This window comes from Triticum aestivum, chromosome 3D (assembly GCF_018294505.1).
Source record: "Triticum aestivum cultivar Chinese Spring chromosome 3D, IWGSC CS RefSeq v2.1, whole genome shotgun sequence".
Taxonomy (NCBI): domain Eukaryota; kingdom Viridiplantae; phylum Streptophyta; class Magnoliopsida; order Poales; family Poaceae; genus Triticum; species Triticum aestivum.
This window is the reverse complement of record NC_057802.1, coordinates 171,225,646-171,246,909: the sequence shown is the minus strand read 5'-3', so window position 1 is coordinate 171,246,909 and position 21,264 is coordinate 171,225,646. Positions and strand designations below refer to the sequence as shown.

At 44.9% G+C, this 21,264-nt stretch overlaps 3 protein-coding genes across 4 annotated transcripts; 1 reads left to right on the top strand and 2 right to left on the bottom strand.

Annotated features, from left to right (window-relative positions):
- Positions 1-174: 174 nt before the first annotated feature.
- Positions 175-3,819, top strand: LOC123078100 (pentatricopeptide repeat-containing protein At5g57250, mitochondrial). Of its 2 annotated transcripts, none has more exons than XM_044500498.1 (2): positions 175-3,528; positions 3,634-3,819. In XM_044500498.1, exon 1 carries the CDS (start codon positions 213-215, stop codon positions 3,468-3,470), a length of 3,258 nt encoding a protein of 1,085 aa, XP_044356433.1. In that variant the 5' UTR covers positions 175-212; the 3' UTR covers positions 3,471-3,528; positions 3,634-3,819. The 2 variants fall into 2 exon arrangements, with proteins under 2 accessions (XP_044356433.1, XP_044356432.1); XM_044500497.1 differs by having other exon boundaries at positions 175-3,546.
- Positions 3,820-5,223: 1,404 nt separating this feature from the next.
- Positions 5,224-7,126, bottom strand: LOC123078101 (peroxidase 15). The gene is made up of 3 exons (XM_044500500.1): positions 6,813-7,126; positions 6,081-6,272; positions 5,224-5,985 (listed from the first exon to the last, which is right to left on the bottom strand). Exons 1-3 carry the CDS (start codon positions 7,035-7,037, stop codon positions 5,401-5,403), a joined length of 1,002 nt encoding a protein of 333 aa, XP_044356435.1. The 5' UTR covers positions 7,038-7,126; the 3' UTR covers positions 5,224-5,400.
- A 7,409-nt stretch (positions 7,127-14,535) lies between these two features.
- LOC123078099 (peroxidase 49) lies at positions 14,536-16,586 on the bottom strand. Its single transcript, XM_044500496.1, has 3 exons — positions 16,184-16,586; positions 15,380-15,571; positions 14,536-15,298 (listed from the first exon to the last, which is right to left on the bottom strand). Exons 1-3 carry the CDS (start codon positions 16,412-16,414, stop codon positions 14,714-14,716), a joined length of 1,008 nt encoding a protein of 335 aa, XP_044356431.1. The 5' UTR covers positions 16,415-16,586; the 3' UTR covers positions 14,536-14,713.
- Between the last annotated feature and the right edge of the window lie 4,678 nt (positions 16,587-21,264).

Genomic DNA, 21,264 nt, shown 5'->3' with positions numbered 1-21,264 from the left:
TTACTAGAGTCGGCCCATTATTGGAAACTGAGGCCCAAAGAGATCTGTTAAACCAAGCTCATGGGCCGATACCATGACTCAAATACAAGTGAGCTCGGATACAGCCCAGCCCTAACGACACCGCCAAATGCCGCTTCACTGCGGCGCTTGAACGTTCCTCTCCTCCCCCCCACTCGCACTCACACCGCGGCAGCAGCCAACCGCCGACGGCCATGGGCTTCCCCGGCGGCGAACCCCCTACGCTACCGTTGCCGACGCTCGTTAAGCTCGGTCGCGCGATCACCGAGCAGCATGTGGACCGAATGCTCGCGGCGCTCCTCCGCCGCCGCAGGCACCGTCTCGTCGGCGCCCTCGCCTCCCAGGCGCTCGCCAACTCCCTGCGCCCCACCGCCCGCACCCACCTCCTTGCCGCCTCCGCGCTGCTCGACTCCGCGCTCCCCCATGACGCCGCTCGGCGTCTCGCTCTCGCCGGGTCGGCGTCGTCATCCCGTCGCCTCTGGGACGCGCTGCTCCGCCGGGCCTGCGCCCAGCGTGGCGACCCTCGCCTTGCGCTGGAGCTGCTCTCCGCTGGTGTAGAGGATCACGGAGCTGTCCTTTCCCCGTCCACCTATCGTGCGATTATATCTGAGTTGTGTGCCCGTGGGGACATGGCCGGGGCGCTCAAGGTGTTCGATATAATGACAGCGAGGGGGTGTCAGGTCGACGACCGTGTTTGTAGTGCGATCATTTCTGGCTTCTCCAAGGCCAGCAAGGCCGAGGCTGGCTTGGAGTTCTACAATAGAGTGAGGAAGGAGGTCAGAGGGTTTGAGCCAGGCCTGGTGACACTGACTGCGGTTGTGAGTTTGCTCGGGAGGCAGGGGAGAATTGGTGACGTGGCTGAGCTGATAAGGGAGATGGAACGGAAGGATATGGTGGGTGATGCGATGTTCTATAGTAGCTTGGTTCATGGATACATGAGCAGTGGCCTGTTGATGGAAGGGTTGCGGGAGCATCGGCTGATGTTAGACAAGGGTGTTGCAGCTGATGTGGTTAATTACACTATTGTTATTGATGGGATGTGTAGAGAAGGTAGTGTGGAGAAAGTGAAGGGGTTCATAGATGAGATGGAGCGACGGGGTGCTAAGCCGAATTTGATCACTTATACGTCACTTGTTGGTGGTTACTGCAAGAGGAATAGGCTAGAGGATGCCTTTTCCATAGTGAGGAAACTTGAACAAACAGGTGTAGTGGTGGATGAGTATGTATATTCAATTTTAATCGACAGTTTGTGCAAAAAGGGGGATTTGGATAAGGCTGTCTCTTTGCTTGGAGAGATGGAGAGCAAGGGGGTAAAAGCTGGGACAGTGACATACAATGCAGTAATAAATGGTTTGTGTAAGGCTGGTGAAACTACCAAGGCCGCGGAAATGTTTGAAGGTGTTACTGCTGATAATTTCACATATAGCACTCTGTTACACGGTTACATTAAGGAAGAGGATACGACCGGTGTTATGGCGATAAAGGCTAGGCTCGAGAGTAGTGGGATTGCACTTGACGTTGTCACATGCAATGTACTTATCAAAGCATTATTTGTGATCAAGAAGGTGGATGATGCCTGCAGCTTGTTTCATAGAATGCGTGATATGGGCTTAAGCCCTAATACCGTCACCTATCATACACTCATAGACATGATGTGTAAACTTGGGGATTTTGATAGGGCAGTTGAGTTGTTTGATGAGTACAAGAAAGATACATCATTCTCCAGTACTGTTGTTCACAATGGCCTGATTGGAGCACTATGTAATGGAGGAAAGGTCACCATTGCTGATCAAGTCTTCTATGATCTCATTCATAAAAAACTAAGGCCTGATTCCTGTACTTACAGGAAGTTGATTCATGCAAATTTCAAAGAAGGTGGTGAAGAAGGTGTGCTAAATTTCATTCGTAAGATGGATGAACTAGAAATGGACTTGTTTTCATCTGTTTGCAATTATGCTTCTGATTTCTTAAGCAGCAGGGATTGTTGCCAGGCAGCATTATATGTTTACAAGATACTCAGAACACAAGCCTTTGCTGTATCAAGCAAAACATTCTACAGGCTACTCAAGAGCTTACTCCGCAATGGAAATGAACAGGTCGTAGAACCATTGTTAAGTGAGTTCATTAAGATCCATGGCCTGCATGAACCTAGAATGATTAATATGCTGTCTTGCCACCTCAGCAAGAAGGGTGTTGGTGAAGCTATTCGGTTTTCAAGTAACATGAACAGTGGCAGCATTCCTATCAGTGTTCTAAGAGGAGCTGTCTTTGCACTAAAGAAAGAAGGTGAAATTATGGATGCATATAATTTTCTCAAGGAAGCTGAACAAAGTGGGTTTTCTGTGGATCTTGCCATGTACTCTATAGTAGTGGAGGGCCTTTGCAAAGGTGGTTATCTTGTGAAGGCATTAGACTTGTGTGAAAGCATGAAAAGAGAAGGGATTCATCCAACCATTATCATCCATAACTCTGTTCTCAGTGGTTTGTGCCAGCACGGATGCTTTACTGAAGCATTCAGGCTCTTTGATTACTTAGAAAGAAGCGACATTCTTCCAACAATGATAACTTACAGTATACTTATAGGTGCTTTGTGCAGAGAAGGTTTCTTAGATGATGCATATGAATTGTTTCAGAAAATGTCCAACAAAGGTATCAGACCCACTACCCGTGTTTACAACATGTTAATAAGTGGTTACTGTAACTATGGTTTAGCTGAAAAAGCGCTTGAGCTTATGTCTCGTTTTGAGAAGCTTTGTCTACATCCGGATGCTTTTACACTCGGCGCAGTTATTTGTGGGCATTGTTTGAAAGGTGACACTGAAGCTGCATTAGGCTTCTTTAATGAATACCATTGTAAGGAGATGGCCCCAGATTTTGTTGGATTTATGAGCCTGGTCAAAGGGCTCTATGCAAAAGGAAGGATGGAAGAGTCCAGGGGCATCTTGAGGGAGATGTTTCAGTCCAAACAAGTTGTTGAGCTAATAAACAGCGTAGGATATGAGGTTGAAACAGAATCTCTTGTTGCTCTTCTGTCTTCTGCATGCGAGGAAGGGAAGATCGATGAGGTTGTGACTATCCTAAGTGAAGTGAGACTCATGTCTGTATCCTCTTCAGATTCGAATAGTTCTAATACACTTGGTCAGCTCAAGAAGCTGCAGAGAACTGATGATGCTTGTGATCCTAGAACAGATTCAGAACAAGTTGCCGATTTTGATGTTTCTAGCAATTGCCTCCACGGAAGTTCCCAAAGCACACTGCAGCCCATGACAGAGAGAACTGATACTTTATGCACAGGAAGTGATAATACTGATATTGACAATGGCAATTTGCTAGGGAAGTCTTTCTATGACGACTTTGATACATATTATCCTGCTATTGCTTCCCTTTGCTCGAAAGGGGAGCTGGTTAAGGCCAATAAGGCAATTGAAGCAATGATTCGGAATTCTGGTTAAGTTTGGTGACCGGTGCAATCTGTTAGGGAAGTTCTTCTGGCCCATTGCATCATCTTCTGTAAGCAAAGCAACTCTCGTAAGGACACCATGTTCTTGCAGATATAACTGAGGCTTCATAATGCATCCTCGAGAATTTTGTTAATATGCATTCTGTGTTTTGTAGGTGAAGCAAATATTTGTTGACATCATTGACCATCCTGGCAGTTGGCAACAGAAGATCTTGTACACTGGGTAGGGCATGAGAAAGGAGGAAACCAGTGGCACTTCTTCGTGCAAGAAATGCACTTAAACGGCTAATCAGATCAACTGAGGGTAGTAAACTACTAGTAGAGCTACCAAGGCTTGGTGATAAAAAAAAACACCACACGAGAGAAAATGGTGCAAACAGAAAGCTTGTAAGAGCAATGGACCTGCAGGTAATTAGTTTAAGTATATGCTCTTTGTTCCCTCGTTGTCTTATTATTTTCACTTTCTAGCCCTATTCGAATATGTTTCCTTTGGAATCTTTGACAATGTAATGATGCACTTGTCTCCTGCTTCACATACAGATTCTGTAAATACATGTTAAAGCGGCTAGTCTGCCTTTCCATTTGTCCCTGTACAAATTTCTGAAAATGGCACCTTTTACATATGAACTGAACACAATCACCCTTGCTCTATACTTAGATTTATGCGCCCGTTTATTAGATGGTCTTTACTTTTTCAAAAAACTTTTAATTCAATTGGGTGAGGTTACCCAGAACTATCTTGGAACTGACTGGTTTCAGATAAACATGACTAAAACAATGATTCTCAAGAAACCTACGTGTCATTTTGGGTGTTGTAAAGAAATATCATGAACCCCTGACACAAGAAGCTCAAAAAATAATTCCCCAAAGCAAACAGTTTATGAAATGCCTTAGTTTGCTCCCAGTTTCTCTGGATGTTGAGCTGGTGGTTCTCAGCTAATGAGTGACTTCAAGCATAGAGTCTACAAATAAATTCCTCTCTGCTGGAACCAAGTATCCTGTTCGGTAATGATTACACCTCTCGTCCATGAGTTCTAACAATACTAGTGTAGTATGAAAGCAGGAACTGAGGGTTTGCAATGCAAGTTGCCCTATACCTATCTGTTTGATGAAATATCAACATCACAGATCCTTGAATTTATTTTTGCAAACATGATTTGCATCTCTGATTACTATGGTGAAACTTGGTATGACTAGTTTACTGTGTGATAATTCCTTGCTTGCTCTTCCGATGAGCAAGGGAGGAGACTGGACTCCTCTTTTTTGGGCACTTCTCCTCATTTGCTCTTGTTCCAATTTGATTGGCATCCTGCTTTCTCCAGCTGTCATCAAAAGATAACACTGCTGCCAGCTTTGAACAACTTGTGCTGAAAAGAATCACATGTACCTGATTTTCTTCATTTAGAAATTAGGAGGTTTACTTGTTGTATGAACCTAGTATGGCACAGCAATATGATGTGGTGTATCCTAGTGGTCGTCAGCGCAAACTTGGTCAAGTCATATTTAGTTTTAGTGGTTACATAACCGTCCAAGATATTTCTTGGAGGCATAACAAGATTGAATCAATAATTTATAAGTATCTTGAAAGACTAACTTTTTTTTTGATCCATTTTATTTTGACAGATGATAAATCTTGAAGTCAGCACAGCTGGAGTACCACGAGAGCTGTTGAACAATAGGTGGATGTGTGCCATGAGTGGAATTTGGAAGTGAGAACTTGGTAAGTTATGTCAAACAACCAGCTCTAAAGCAAACAAGTGAACTCATCTTATATATTGAATTATTATTACACACATTTCATAATGCAATTACATAACACAAATGATCAAGCGATTTCGAAAATTACAACCACACTTGCTTATTCAAACAAAATATGGCGCCAACTTCACACACAATTCAGCACTTACAGGAGCTTCAGTAACTCAGTGATCGTTGTTGAGCCTCCTGCAGTCCTTCCTGATCTCCCCCTGTGACCCGGTCAGTGGCATGATGTTGCCCATGTTCACCATCGACTGTGCAAAGTGCTGGAAGAAGAGATGCACATCATTCGCGTACGCCTTCACGAGTGCTGCAGTTTCCGCGCTCTTGGTAAGCAGGACCTCGTCAGAGCTGAGGAGACCCCTACCGGCAAGGATGTTCTTGAAGTAGAAGTTGTCAAACTTGGTCGAGCTGACGACGTCGAGTGGGAAGAGATTGTTGTCGCCGCCGGAGCGGGGGCACCCCTGCCTTAGTTGCGCAGCGTAGGACACATCCAGTGTGCTGTCAGCCAGGCCGTTGCCCGACTGGTTGTACAGCCTCTGCCGGAAGCTGGTGCAGCGGGACAAGCCGATGGTGTGGCCACCTGAGAGGGCGACGACATCGACGACATTGAGACCGAGGCGATTGAACTTGGTGATGATAGTGGGTAGGGTGTTGTTGGGGGCAGGGATGTCATTGTTTGATCCCTGGATGCTCGCGCCCAGAGAGTCTCTGCGGCCGAGTGGCACGTCCCAGTAAGGGCCACCAACCTGCAGGTTAATTTGGGTCCCAAAGAATCTCAAATACTGGCTGCATTGTTTAACCCGTGCTATCTGGGAAAGAATTATTTTTGGTGTGCACATACGAGGACAGTAGAGTCACGGGCGGCAAGGGCGAGGATATCGGCGCAGGAGACAGTACCGGGGCAGGCTGTCTCAAGGGCGACCTTGATCTGGTCGACAACCTCGAACCCCCGGAGGGAGTTCAGATTGGGGTTGGACCCCTTCTCGCTGACTATGCTGCTGCTGTTGTCCAGTAGCACGGATGCGTCGCACCCCTATGCACAGAAGGAAAAAAAATGTCAGAAAAAGTTACTGGTACTACACAGATTGGGCACATGCAACGAAATAGCAGTTTCATTGGACAGGTACATGCATTTTGTGAAGGATGAGCATTGCATGGAGAGTGCCAATTATTGTGCACTTGAATTAAGCAATCGCCATCTTTTCGGGGAAAAAGCAATCATGGTACGGACTCGCAAGACAATAAGTAGTGGTCGTATGGGCATTGTAGGCAGGCTATCTTATCATAGGTAAAACTAAAAGTTTAGCCTAGGAACTACAGATTCTTCCATGTTCCTGAGGACAAGGTTCCCCATATGAAGGACAAATATAGCAAAAATAACACTTTAGGCATTTAGTTGAGCATTGGAACTGCTGTAAGATCAGAAATAAAATGCATAGCTTATCCTATTAGTCACAGACTCACAATGAAATAGTAATTTTCTGTACTACATTGCAGGAACTATGTTCAGCAAGTATCATTGTAGCGGTGTAGAAAAATGTAAAGGATACTACAGGAAAGATGAAACAGAGACCTTGACAAAGCAGTCATGGAAATGCAGCCTGACCAAGGATGCTGCCATCCTGGTCTCCTGGGCAACAGCCTGCGCCACGATGGATTGCACAATCTCCTTTGCCTTCGGGCAAGAGTGGTCGTAAAACTGTGGGAACAAGCCGTACCATGGGTTGGCACGTACAACACCAGCAAGGAGGGGACAGACAAGGCATAGCACCAGCAGGCAACTCATGGAAGTCGCCATGTAAGTGTCCTTAGCTGCACTTTGTTACAAGTAATAGAAGAGACTTGTTATTTGTTTGTTTCTACTTCTCTTGTGGGTTATGAGGTGCAGAATGGGGTGGTTTATATAGTAGGAGGATGAGGCGCATGTAGGGAAGAGAAAGAAGGGTGGTTTCTGGGAAAGAACTGTGAGATGCTGCAGGGCAGCTGGGTTGTTAGACGATGCGTATAAAATAAGTGAGCTACCAGGCATTGTCAACTGCTTCGACAATAACTCTTCTATCAAGTACTCCCTCCGTTCCGAAATATAAGTCCTTTTAGAGATTTCAATACGAACTACATACAGATGTATATAGACCTACTTTAGAGTGTAGATTCACTCATTTTACTCCATATGTAGTCTATATTGGAATCTCAACATATATTTAGGAATGGAGGGAGTAACTCCAAAGGTTTAAATCATCTGATTTTCTTCCAAAGGTGCTATGCCCTATGTCATGTTTCGGTCTTCATTTCTGGTGTTGTAGTTACTCGAACTTTAAGCTTTGGTGATTTGGTAGACAAGTGTAGATGGAGATTCTTATAAAAGTTTAAACTTTAAACTCAGTAATTATTTTATTGACGAGTTAATACAAATGCACACTGTAACACTGATGAAATATCAATAGTACCATCACCACTTGAAGAACAACTATTCTTATGAAAGTTCTGCAAAGTTGCGAGTACAGAATGTCTTCAACAAACATATCCATACACAATAGCTTTGTGAACTAATCACATAAATTTGTGATCATGTAATTTCACCCTTCGTGACCATGCCTTGGAGGTAAAGCTGTTGCCTTGTGACCATGAGGTCATGGGTTCGAGTCTTGAAAACAGCCTCTTGCAGAAATGTAGGGAAATGCTGCGTACGAAAGACCCAAAGTGATCGGACCCTTCCCCGGACCCTGCGTAAACGGGAGCTATGTGCACCAGGCTGCCTTTTTTTTAGTTTCACCCTTCGTGAGTTGGAATGTTACAGTGATTGAATCGGAATGTTACAGTTACTGGTTTGAATTACCTTACCAAGGCATGTACAATCTTACAATAGATCAGTAATCGGTCTGATGTCTCACTTTAACCTTCTATATCACGGTAGGCCCACCCCTAACAAACCATAAGTCTCTAGGAACCTCTCCATACACATGGCAATACATCATATATCATATGTGAAACCAAGCTGCCAAAGTACACGAAATGGCATAACCAAAAGCGAGAGGTTTGCTTCCTAATTAATACTGGTACTTTTGTTATACATAAGTATCGTTACAGGTAAGAAGGTATTGATTAACGCTAAGACTGTATGCAGGGATTTTTTTATATTGGTCATCATGGGAACAGGGATTCGTATCCCACGCCTTTGTGGATAAAAGTATGCCGCTACAGCAGCGTGGTGCCTTAAAAGAAATGCAGGTTTTCTAGATGAAGGGTAATGTCTAAGATCATTAGGACATTATTGTTGTGTCTTATCGTAGAATCATGCTGAGTTAGGTGACTTTTCCCACCTTACTGAAACTTTTCGATGGCTCATCTAATGGCCAAGGCCAGAGAACGTGTGTGACATGTTGCCTTCTGTACAGCCTGGGGCTTATTTCCCTAGCTAACACACGTGCATGGATGCTGATCAGGTCAAAGGAGATGTGCGATATTGTACCAACTTTGGAGGCACAGGATGCGTGATGAATCTGCGTTAGGTACTTGCATGGCCTACATTGATTGATGCCGGGAGCAGGTTCCTGGAAGTACTTTCAACTGTTCCTAAGTTTTGTCACTGGGCCCAGCAGCCTTGTTTCTCTGCACAGCACATAGCAGTGGCCGTTTCTTGAAGAAAACAACAGCTGTGGTTGTTACTGCCAGAGAGTCAGAGATTCAGGGACTTTGCATATGACTTGCAGGTATGCTTATGCTACGTGTGTGCGTGGGAACCGTTTTCTGGTTTAGAAAGAAAAGTACATAAATGTGGAGACCAATTTGTGACCTAGCACTGTCATATATTCTTTTTTTTGCAAATTAATATCCTAGCTAAACTAACACGGACAGAATGAGCATAAAGAAAATTCATAGTAGCTAGGAGTTTTCAAGTTCATATCTAGCAGCAGTTTCATTGTGTCGATGTTGAACATGAGATTCCTCCCCTTGGCATGTATCCCTACTGCTAAAAAACCTTGGGAGGAAACTAAAGCGATATAAGAGTGCCTGCTCATTTGACTTCTGCTGTTAGGAGGATCCTGAGTCATAATTGTTTCCTATTCCCTTTCCCCCCATTCTCCTCCTGCAATCAACTCTCAACTCCACACCAATCATGCTTACTGTAGAAGTAAAAGGCAAATCTTGAACAGGTCCCACATGTTTCTTAGAAGTTAACCAACACAGATTTTCCAATGTAATTGGCCAATGATTTCTTACAACTTGTTCCCTGAATAAAGGACTTTACACTGAATGATTGATTAGAGAGTGCCTTAATGTATTGTCTGATCTTCCCTTTACCAACCCCGGTCTGCTTAAGCAAGCTTTTGTAGAAAGAGAACATTATTAAGCAAAGCTCTTTCAAAGTACTCTGTTTTTTCTCATTATCATATTTGGCTTCCCTATGATGTTACTTGACAGTTTTACTAGGTGAAATCTACTTTTCTTGATGTTAAACATACTCAGTTAAGCATAGAAGACTTTTGACCTGTGTTATGAAAAAGGGCAAGTATTTAATCAGATACATTAGCATAGACGCCTTGCTGATCATCGTTATCATAACAGTAGCTTATACTGGTAGCCAAGTTGATCACTGCTTTGTTGAATATCAGAGAAGGCCCTTAGCTTCCAAGACATGGTTAAAATTTATTTCCATGCTTTCCTTTTTCTTTTTGTGAAGTGTAGTTGGCTTGACTAAGGAGCTTTGTGATTCTGGAAACCAGCACTTTAAGCAATGCGCTGTGTGAATATTTGACACCGTGGCTGCGTATCTGCTATGCCAAGTTACATTGCGTAAAAAGGAAGATAAACGTATAAAAGAAGTAAATTTGGAGAAAAAGGAAAGATATACATAGTGTATTATGAATATACAGAACGATGCGGTTATTCCGCAGCTTAGAACAAATCTTAGTCACACTTCAATTTGGCAATAAATTAGGCCCTGTCGTTACGAATGCGGTTATATCCTGCTCTCACTATATGTAGTAATATACTCCTCTCTTATATTTGATTTCCATGGCAATCGGATACACGTGTGACATACTTACTTTTACTTGTGTCATGCTGCCGAGGCTTGCTGAAGCAATTATGAAACGTTCTGGAATTTCCTTGAATCTTCCTGGACATCTTGGAGCTTGCCTAATCACCCTCGGAAATAATATGGAACTACTTTTTGTACATGCATATCAAACATGTGTTTGAAAGTTCATACAACTTGTTATGTTTTTGGGACTCCAGTTAAATCTATAAACACATAACAGTTCATCAGGCTTGCACTAGGGTTTTGGCGGGTGCCAAGCACTTGAGTATTGTAATGCCGTGAGAGTAATTTTCCTTCGTTTGCCGCTTGCGGCTTCTGTCTAAAACCTTCTTCCTTAATCAATGAAATGGCAAGTTTTTTGCCTCGTTTCAAAAATAAATAAAAGTTAAGTAATTTTTCATGCTCTCTGCTTTCATACATCAGAATCCAATGTACCGTAGCAAGAGCTGGTAACACAATCAGATATATACCTACTACTGGCATATGGGATACCAAAGAGTCATAGACGCATCCGTGGACATCTACAGTTTGATGAAAACTACCAACTGCTAGAGCATTTGGCATACCAGCAACACCAGGGGACACCACATTAAGTATACACCACTGGTTTTGGCAAAATGAAAAGAAAAGAAAAATGCACTACCGGTCTTTACCTTTTTTTGGCGGTGCATGGTCTCCTTGTCTACTGTTTTTCTATGGCACAATTAGAGGGCTTGCTAAAATGAGCACCCTCAAAAAGCATTATTTCATCGTGATTTGAAAAAAAGATGGTCGGAAAAGGGATCTGACTCATACCAGTAAAATAGAAAATCGCCCACGTCTGCATATACATTGCTCAATCATCTCACACGTTTTTATATACAACAACTAAACACCCCATGCATTCATCTAATCCATCAGTTCTGGCAAAACTCTATAAGGCTAGGTACAAGGGACATATATAATCCTATTAAGTACGCAACAATCACGCCTGTTTATCTATCTACTCCACATCATGCACCATGCATCTGTACACTGATCACAATAACCAAATTGCCCATACATAACACAGATTCCCAAGAAGACAAAGTACGTATAAATTAGTAAGTAGTTATGATATTGTAAGCCAATAGAGGTAGAACTAGTGGAGTGCATCCCACGGCTAAAGAAGAAGAATACAATGGCAGTGTACCAACTCTAACTAACCGCCGATTCGTCTGGTTCCATCTTGGATGTGTCTGTACGGCCTTTTCACCTGCCCATGCCGGCAGCTAGTTACTGCACATGGAATCTGCGTAACCACTTGACTTTTGAGTTCGATGGGTGCACATCAATTATATGGGACCTGGAGCAGGAGTAGCTATTTGGTTTGTTTGTTTTTTTGAGGGAGTAGCTATTTGGTTTGTTCTTCTTTTCGATCTTTATTATTTCCCTTTGTAGGTCGAGGCTCTTAATCCTCATCTGCTAGCTGTTGGTTCTATCTAATCTAGCCTGGAGGCGATCGTTATTCAACTAAGCCATTTAGTTTCAATTGAGCCATTTAGTTAGAGCATCTACGGGCGGACTTTGTAAATCCGGCCCCTCAAATGCCCGTGGACGCGACCGGACGCGTCCGCGAACAGTGACCGGTCACGCCTTAAATTAGCATCTCCGTATCTGAATCTCTTATATTTCAACTCATAGATCCATATAAAGCATGCAAAATAAATCCTATGTACTACATACTACGTACTACTCTAACTAATCTTCGTCGCCAGAGGTGTCCACGACGATGGTGTCGGGCGCCGGCTGGACGGGCGGGTAGGAGGGCTCTGGCTCATCCTTCTCCTGCTTGACCTCATCCATGTAGGTGAGCATCTCCGCCTCCTCCGCGGCCTCCATCTCCTGCCGGCGATGGCGTTTGGCCTCCGCTCTCGACTCGGTCTGCTGATCTGCGTCGCTTGCATCACCCCCATCTCCCCCCCCCCCCTCGGCGGCTCCTCCTCCTCCTCCTTCAACCCCTCCTTCGGATCCACTGCATTCGGAGGTAGCCCCCGCGGCGATCCGGGCTTCGCTCCTTGCCCGAATCTGCTCAAGAAGGTCGAGTCGGTGCTTCGGCGTTAGAAATGGGTGGTTCCTCTCCCGGCGTCGTGGGGGAATGGCTACAAGGCGGACGGGGGAAGTGAAAAGTAGTGGTACGGCGAACAGCCGGAGGAAAATGTGGATGATAGGGTTTCGGTGCCGCCGGTCAACTTAAATAGCCGGTCTAGGCACTACGGGGCCTGCTGGAGCGGCGACATCGGTCCGACGGAGGAGACGAGCTACGTGTCGCCGGGTTTCCGGGCGTTTCTGCGTGAGACTCCGCTGTCAGTCCGACGTGGTGGGCGCGCCCGGACGCCCCATATCCGCCCCATTTTTGTGCTGGGTATGAGGGGTGCGGCCAGCCCAGACGTTTAAGCTCCGTTTGAGGCGTCCGTCTGGGTAAGATTTTCGTGACCGGTCAATGACCTGGTGGGCCGCCCGGGCGTTTGAGGCCGGTTTGAGGCGCCCGGCTGTAGATGCTCTTAGATGCATGCATGCTTCATGGAAAACAATTGTAAAGATGAAGACATACAGTATAAGCCTCAAGTACCACCTCTATCCGGGTTTGTAAGGTGAGAACGGGGTCTTCAGTTTGACTAGCGAAACGTTTTGTCGCATGTCAGTGCTAAATATATCATTGGATTCGTCGTCGAACAAAGTTTCTAAACATATATATACTATTAATGGCTTGTTACACATATTTTTTAGTGAAACTAAAGACCTAAATATCCATGCCAGTCTCACAAACTCAGATTGATCAAGGGAGTATTACCTTGTGTTTCAGATTAATTCCTTGGTAAAGTTGTTCCCGGTTAAACCGTTGTGTGTAAATTTTAAGTAGGGCTAAACACGATCATGCTGCTTCGCGCAAGCAGTGATGTGCAGTTCAGTTGAAAAGGTTCAAACCAGTTCGTGAGTTCCCTTTGCTCCGGATGCAATGATGAGAATGTTGGTGGGTCGACCCTGCACACGCCTGTTACACAAAATGATTACATGTTTATTTCCGCACGCACATCACTATTTACCCTTCTGCCTTTGTTGTACAGTAGATAAGGGCAGTCCATTGACCTCTAGTAGTACTGGAGACGAACAAAGTGTGCTTTCTTCCGGTAGCTAGCTAGGTTGCTCTCCTTTTTTGATGCATGAGAAGGCATGATTACTCACCCTTGCAATAAGTTGGCTATCTAGTACTCCCTCCGGTCCTTTTTACTCTGCATATTAGGTTTGTCTGAAGTCAATCTCATCCAACTTTGATCAAGTTTATATAAAAAATTATAGACATTCACATAACAACACCAATATCATTAGATTTATCTTGGAATATATTTTCATATTATATTTATTAGATATTATAGATGCTAATAATTTCTAATATAAATTTGGTCAAACTTAGCAAAGTTTGATTTTCGGCAAATCCAATGTGCACAGTAAAAAGGACCGGAGGGAGTATCTACCTAGTGCTTGTTAAATGCATGGTAGACCGGGAGTGAGCTCTTTTCGGTGGCTCTACCCCTTTCTGCATTGCAAAAGAGCTCTCTCTCTCCGAGCTTATATGAATGCAGTGGTGGGGCTTTCTTGTGAAAGCTATGGGATGGGTATATGCATCCAGCGTGTGTGGTCGGCACGCCATGATTCACCCACCCACACGCGCGCCTGAGCACTAGCTTGTTTGATTGCTACCTTGACCTAGGAAGACCGGCCGGCGGTCCGGGCTGGGCATCCACGTACTACGACCCACATGCATGTTACCTACCTAACCAGCAAACGGTGGTGTTTGGTTCTCTAGTCGTAGGACTTTTTCTAGCCCCTAGGATTTTTTGAAAAATACTCTTAAGGAGGTGCTTTTAAGAACTTTTAGCAAAAAGTCTTAAAAAAGTCTCTCCCTGTTAGGTTTGCTAGGGACTTTTTTTTAGTCCCAACACAAAAAAAGTCCCTGAAACCAAACACCCCCTAATTATTAGGAGTAGTAGTTCTACTGACCAAGATGACACATATGCTTGGCATTTCTCGTTCCGGCCGTTGGACGCTGAGCCAGATTCCACATGACCCCCATGCGAGGTGCTCGCTCACTGCCACCACCATGAAATTACTACTCCTACTGATTAGTTTTCCCGACGGTAACGTGAATAGGCAACTGCCACGCCAGTGAGTACACGGTAGTCGGTAGGTATATATTCCCTGACACAACAATGTGAAAAAAAAATGACACCTCAAGTTAAGATCCGATCGATCGATTCTTTTACGTGATCAATTATGAAGTTGGGGCTCGATCACAAGACACAATCTTCTGGAATTCCAAAGCACACAACCACACTTGCTTATTACAAAGAAAGGAAAAAAAATCAAGGCACACACAAAGCAAGCAGCTAAGCATTTAATTTCCAGCCACTTAATTAGTGGAAGTTGTTGAGCCTCCTGCAGTTCTTCCTGATCTCGCCCTGCGACCCGGTGAGCGGGGTGATGTTGCCCATGTTCACCATGGACTGCGCGAAGTGCTGGAAGAAGAGGTGCACGTCGTTGGCGTACGTCTTCACCAGCGCCGCCGTCTCGGCGCTCTTGGTCAGCAGCACCTCGTCCGAACTGAGCAGGCCCCTGCCGGCCAGGATGTTCTTGAAGTAGTAGTTGTCGAACTTGGTGGAGCTGACCACGTCCAGCGGGAAGAGGTTGTCGTCGCCGCCGGAGCGGGGGCAGCCTTGCCTCAGCTGCGCCGCGAAGGACACGTCCAGCGTGCCGTCGGCCAGGCCGTTGCCCGACTGGTTGTACAGCCTCTGCCGGAAGCTGGTGCACCGGGACAGGCCGATGGTGTGGCCGCCCGAGAGCGCGACGACGTCCACGACGTTGAGGCCGAGGCGCTTGAACTTGGTGATGATGGTGGGGAGGGTGTTGTTGGGTGCCGGGATGCCTTGGTTGGAGCCCTGGATGCTGGCGCCCAGAGAGTCCCTCCGGCCCAGCGGCACGTCCCAGAAAGGCCCGCCAACCTGCATGCAGGTCCATTTCCATGTCAAATTAAGAACCGGGAATAGAAGTGTTGTTGGTGGTGGTGTTTAACGGTGACATACGAGGATGGTGGAGTCGCGGGCGGCGAGGGCGAGGATGTCGGCGCAGGAGACGGTGCCGGGGCAGGCGGCCTCGAGGGCGGCCTTGATCTGGTCGACGACCTCGAAGCCCCTGAGGGAGTTCTTGTTGGGGTTGGACCCCTTCTCGCTGATGATGTTGGTGCTGTTGTCAAGCAGCACGGACGCGTCGCACCCCTGCAATCACAGCAAGATACCAGAAAAGTTTATTTAGATTACGTACGTGGCGTGGTTAATTAGGCGCACACATGAAAAAGATTAGCTAACAGTAGCACATAGGGCAGAGGCACATGCGTTGAGTTAACGTGCTATACGTTGCATGGATATCAGCGTTATTCAGGTTAATCAATCACGGTACTGACTCGATCATGCCGCCACCCAGACAAACACAAAAGCAGCGCTCACATGGGCAATGTAGGTAGGCTATCTCGTCACATCACTGGTTAAACAGTTTGCCTAGAAAACTAGATTCCTCCATGCTCCTAGAGTTCATATCTAGTGATGTTTTTTCCTGATACCAAGGTGCACTTATAGCAAAAGCTTTAAAGCTGAAATAGAACAGTTTGCACGTTCAGTTATGTGTTCCGAGAGGTAAGAGTGCTAACACATAAAATGCACATCTTAATTATCGCGGTGAACGTAGAGTAAATAATCTGAGGCAACGAATTCGCTGTAGCGCATTTGCATGGAGTATGTTCACCAAGTATATCCTCGTAGCTTTGTGAGGGCATGCATGCAAAGTTGCAAACAGCACTGGTACAGCAGAGAGGGAGCAGAGTATGGAGGTACCTTGACGAAGCAGTCATGGAAATGCAGCCTGACGAGGGAGGCGGCCATCCTGGTCTCCCTGGCCACGGCCTGCGCCACGATGGAGTGCACGATCTCCTTGGCCTTGGGGCACGAGTGGTCGTAGAACTGCGGGAACAGGCCGCCGTAACCCGGGTTGCCGACGACGGCGCCGGCGAGGAGCAGCGGAGACAAGAGGCAGAGCGCAACCAGGCAAACCATGGAGGTCGCCATGGATGTATGGGTGTGAGGAAACTACTTTGCTTTGCTGCACTACGGTTGCAAGTGAGAGAAGACCGGAGAGCTGCTTCCCGTGTTGTGGGTGGTGAGAAGAGGTGAACATGGAGTGGGTTTATATAGCAGGGGGATGGGATGGGGGCGCGTCTAGGGAGTGGCCGGGGAAGAAGAAGGGTGGTTTCGAGAGCAGAGGACGGATGGTGAGATGGAGCTGGCGGCAGGGTGGTTAGGCAATCCCGTTAGATGGGCACCTGTTTTCAACTGCTTCCTCAATAATTCTCCCATCAAGCAACTCCAACGGAAGAGCTCCAAACTTGGCCCCAAGCCAAGGCCTAAAGAGCACAAAGTGCTACCAGTACTCTGCCAGTGTGCGTGCCTTGTCTGGGCCGGGCTCCATGGAAGATTAAACTTTCGTGAATGCAGCTTCGATAATTGCAATATGCTGATCTGTCATCTCATCACATGTCTCACTTTAACCCCCGGCCAACCATGCTCAGGCCTCGAGCAACACGTGAGTGACGACGATATATACCACATATCATATGTGTGATCAAGCTTACAAATTGCGATATCTACCGCCGGACCGTGTTGCCAACTTTGCATGCATGGTGCGTCCCCGCGGAGCCATCATCCAACACATACTACTCGGATACGTATAATCATCATTCGCGCATGCGTTGCTTCCGCTCTTATCGTAGAATCATCACAATTCGTGTATCCGGGGTTCATCATTATACTTTCGTACACCCTGGGTATATCCATATTGCCTTTTAACTTTCTTGCTTCACGGCAGGCAGACACACACTAAAAGTAACAAGTGACAAGCAGCAGAGAGAGGATTTTGGTTCTTGGGCTTCGACGAAGCCCCAAATTTTCAAAAATTCAAAAGCCAACATAGAGATGTATACTATGAAATGCATTTTGATGTGAGATGTACAAAAAAATGTGTTGTTTTATACGTAGGGAATAGCACATGTGCTACAAATATATTTCCTCCGTCCGAAAATACTTGTCGAAGGAATGGATGTATCTAGACGCAATTTAATTCTAGACACACCCATTTTTATCCATTTCTCCGGCAAGTATTTCCGGACGGAAGGAGTATGATTTTGTTTTATTTTTTGGTAGCTCGCACAAAATTGAATTTCACTATGAAACTTTACTGACAAGTAGTATACATCTGTAGGTATGTGTGCATTTTGTTCTAGAATCTTTTTAAACCTAAAAAAAATAGTTTTTTTGTATTTCTCAAAAACCAGTCTCCATGGAGCCCCGGAGCCAAACGCAATTTCCGTACTAGTATATATAATTCCAAGGATATACATGTTGTCTATATGTTAGTACTCCTATAAAAGGAATCTCAGTTTGACCATCTATTTGTCACATGATGGCAGGCCGTTTGCAATAGATGTTAGCAATTCGACTATTGTCGAACCATATTTTCCATTTAGTTTGACACATTAAACCCTTGAAGCTGATCAAATTTCCTTAGGTGCAAATTATGAAGTTTCAATAAATAGGTAGTCTAGTTTTCTCGTAATTTTTTTGCATGAAAATAATAATACATATTTTAGCACGCGCAACACATTACACTAGACGGTAGTCTACGTATACATACTCTCCTCTTCACGTGTGAAATGGAGAAGACAAAGTAAGTAGAAAAAGGCGGTGATCAAAGTAGAGGCTTTGCTTCCAAATGAACCATACTACTTTTGTTATACGCAAGAGTAAGCATTGTTAATCATCATTATACTGATTAATGCAGGCCCCTGTGTGTTGTTGTTGGCGATTGTATATGTATACCGGGGTACGGTTGGGGGTATTCCCTTTGCTCCTACGTGCATATGCATCCATTGTCGAAATACACATTTTGAAAAGTTAAAAAATTCGGAACAAAAATCCCGCGTGTATAACCGGACATTTTATGTCCGTTCACAAGGTTTCGGTGAAAAACGACGTTTTTTGTGGCTTGTGTAAAAAAGACAATTTCTGATGCTTCATTCTAACTATTCACGAGGCATTTCTTTATCTTTTTTACACAAGCCACAAAAAACGTCGTTTTTCACCGAAACCTTGTGAACGGACATAAAATGTCCGGATATACACGCGGGATTTTTGTTCCGAATTTTTCAACTTTTCAAAATGTGTGTTTTCGACAATGGATGCATATGCACATAGAAGAAAAAAGCCGCGTCCGGGTTGGGTTCGCATATAACTATAGCAGATTTGGATTTGGCTACGTTTTGGCTACACAGACGGTTGTGGCGCTGGCAGCAGATCTCCCTCCCAACCCAAGTCAGCCAACCGATGGATTGCGACTGATGATGCGATGAAGTCAAAGGCCGGGGATGCACGCGCGATGATGTACCAACTCACTCTGTAGGACAGGGTCAGAGTGGGCATGCATGCGTGATCATTCCGTTCCGGCTTGGCGCGGGGAGCAGGTTACTACTAGTCTAGTCGCCGGAAGGACCTGGCTGGCTGTACCAATGCTACCTCCAGTCACCGGCCAGCAGTGCTAGCGTGCATATCTACCAGCCTCCTCCGTTTCTTCAAATGAAACATCTCAGCTGCGTGCGTGGTGGTGGTGGTGGTGGTTACTTTCAGTTTCAGTCAGAGACTGGCTGGCTCACACGCACACGCACACATCAGTGGCAGGTTGAGGTTGGTACGTGCAGTTCCATTTATTACAGTCCACTATTTTTCACTTGTACTATGCCTAAGAAAAAATCCAAAGAAAACATGCCTACTCCATACACTTCTTTTTTAGCACGTACTCGTGGTTAAAGTTTCAAAAGGTGAACTGGACTATAGCAGTGGCGTAGCCAGCCCAATAAGTCAGGGTGGTCCACCAATAGAAATATTTACATAAGTTTATTTATTTTCAAAGAAATATATTTTTAATACACTATGGGGAAATTCCAGGGTGGTCCATGGACCACCCTGGCCACCCCCTAGCTACGCCACTGGACTATAGTCAGAAATCTCATGTTTCTCGACACAGAGATAGCAACAAACACAACAAGTCGGCTCACTGTCTAAAGTCTTCACGCACGCTAGGGGTCTGGTCTGGTAAAACTAAGCCATAGCAAGAGCACGCTACATGCCTCAAAAGAGACCACAAACCTATCATCAGTGCTGCTAAATTTAAAATTTGTGGGAGACACACAAGTGATTTCTGCTCTAGGTGTTAGGATCACTCTGATTCATAATTGTTTTCTGCCCCTCCACGTCCCTATGTTACTCTTATATTCAAATCATATATAGCAGCTAGCATACATAGCAACCCGTGCTTACTCTGGAGGAAAAAGGCTCGGCCAAAGCTTGAATAGGTCCTACACATATTTCTTAGAAGGTAACCAACAGACTTTCAGATTAAAGATTCGCAAATGATCTGCCAATGATTTATTAGGAGTACAACTTAAACAGCTACTACAAGATTGATAAGAGAGTGGCTAATGTATAGTATTCAGATGTCCTTTTTACCAAACTCATTATGCTTGTAAGCAATCTTATAATTTTAAAACAAACACATCAGAGCAATGCTATTAATCTACTCTTCCTTTTCCATAGTATGTTCTGTTTGGCTTCTCTATTTCCCGGTCCTAGTAGGTCAAGTCTTACCCTTGTTCTTCTTCATGTTCACATATACTCGGTTACGCATGCAAGCCTTTTGACCCGAGTTATGAGACAGGGCAAGCATTTAATTACATCACTTGGCACACAAGCCTACAAATGAAAACGTTAATCACTACAGATAATTGTTCTACGATGCTAGTTGATCATAGACGAAGACAAGTTGACGGCTGCTTTGTTGACTATTACAATACCCATTTAATTACATCACTCGAATCCGTATGTGATCGTTACTCGGCCATGTGGACCACAGGGAGCATATGGATATTAGGTGCAACCGATGAGAGATGGTTGCACGGGATACTTACAACCGATTTGGATGGCGGTCCAATAATATGATAGATGTTTAGTCATCTTTCCCTATTGTTTCGTGGTTGTGGCAAATTTATTTTTTGCGGTGGTCGTACTACTGTTTTAAGACTTTGTTTTGGACCTGGTTTATTTAATAAGATGGCTGTGTGCATCAAAAGAGAGGCTGGGGTACTCCTCCTTTTTGAATTTTTTTATTAGATCACTTGGCACATAAGCCTACAAATGAAAACGTTAATCACTACAGATAATTGTTCTACGATGCTAGTTGATTATAGATGAAGACAAGTTGACAGTTGCTTTGTTCTATTACAATACCCTTGGCTTTCAAGCGATGATTAAACTGTTTTATCACACATTCCCATTTTGTGAAGTGTTCTGTTCATCGACAAACAGAGGGAGTGATATCCAATGTCTTCCTATATATGCTTTTGGAAAATAATAACGTACGCAACCTATGGAAAGTGTGAGATTTTGACCGCACCGGAACATGGAGCTGGGCGACAGACCCTACCCCCTAATCACACTAAGGTCATGTTTGGAGTACCGCCGCTCCACAACTCCACTCCCAGAGCAGGTGGAGTGATACGTCCATTTTGCATCATGTTTTTCTACTGTTATTTATTGTGTCTTGAATTGTTATTTCACTTTATAATGCAATTCTTATGTCTTTTCTCTCTTATTTTGCAAGTTCCACATGAAGAGGAAGATTACCGGCAGCTGGAATTTTGGACCGGAAAGGGCTACAACAGAGATAGCTATTCTGCACAACTCCAAATGACCCGAAAATTTACGGAGAATTATTTTGGAATATATGAAAATTATTGGCGGAAGAAATACCAGGAAGGGGCCCACCAGGGAGCGATAAGCTCAGGGGCGCGCCCTATGAGCTTGTGGGCCCC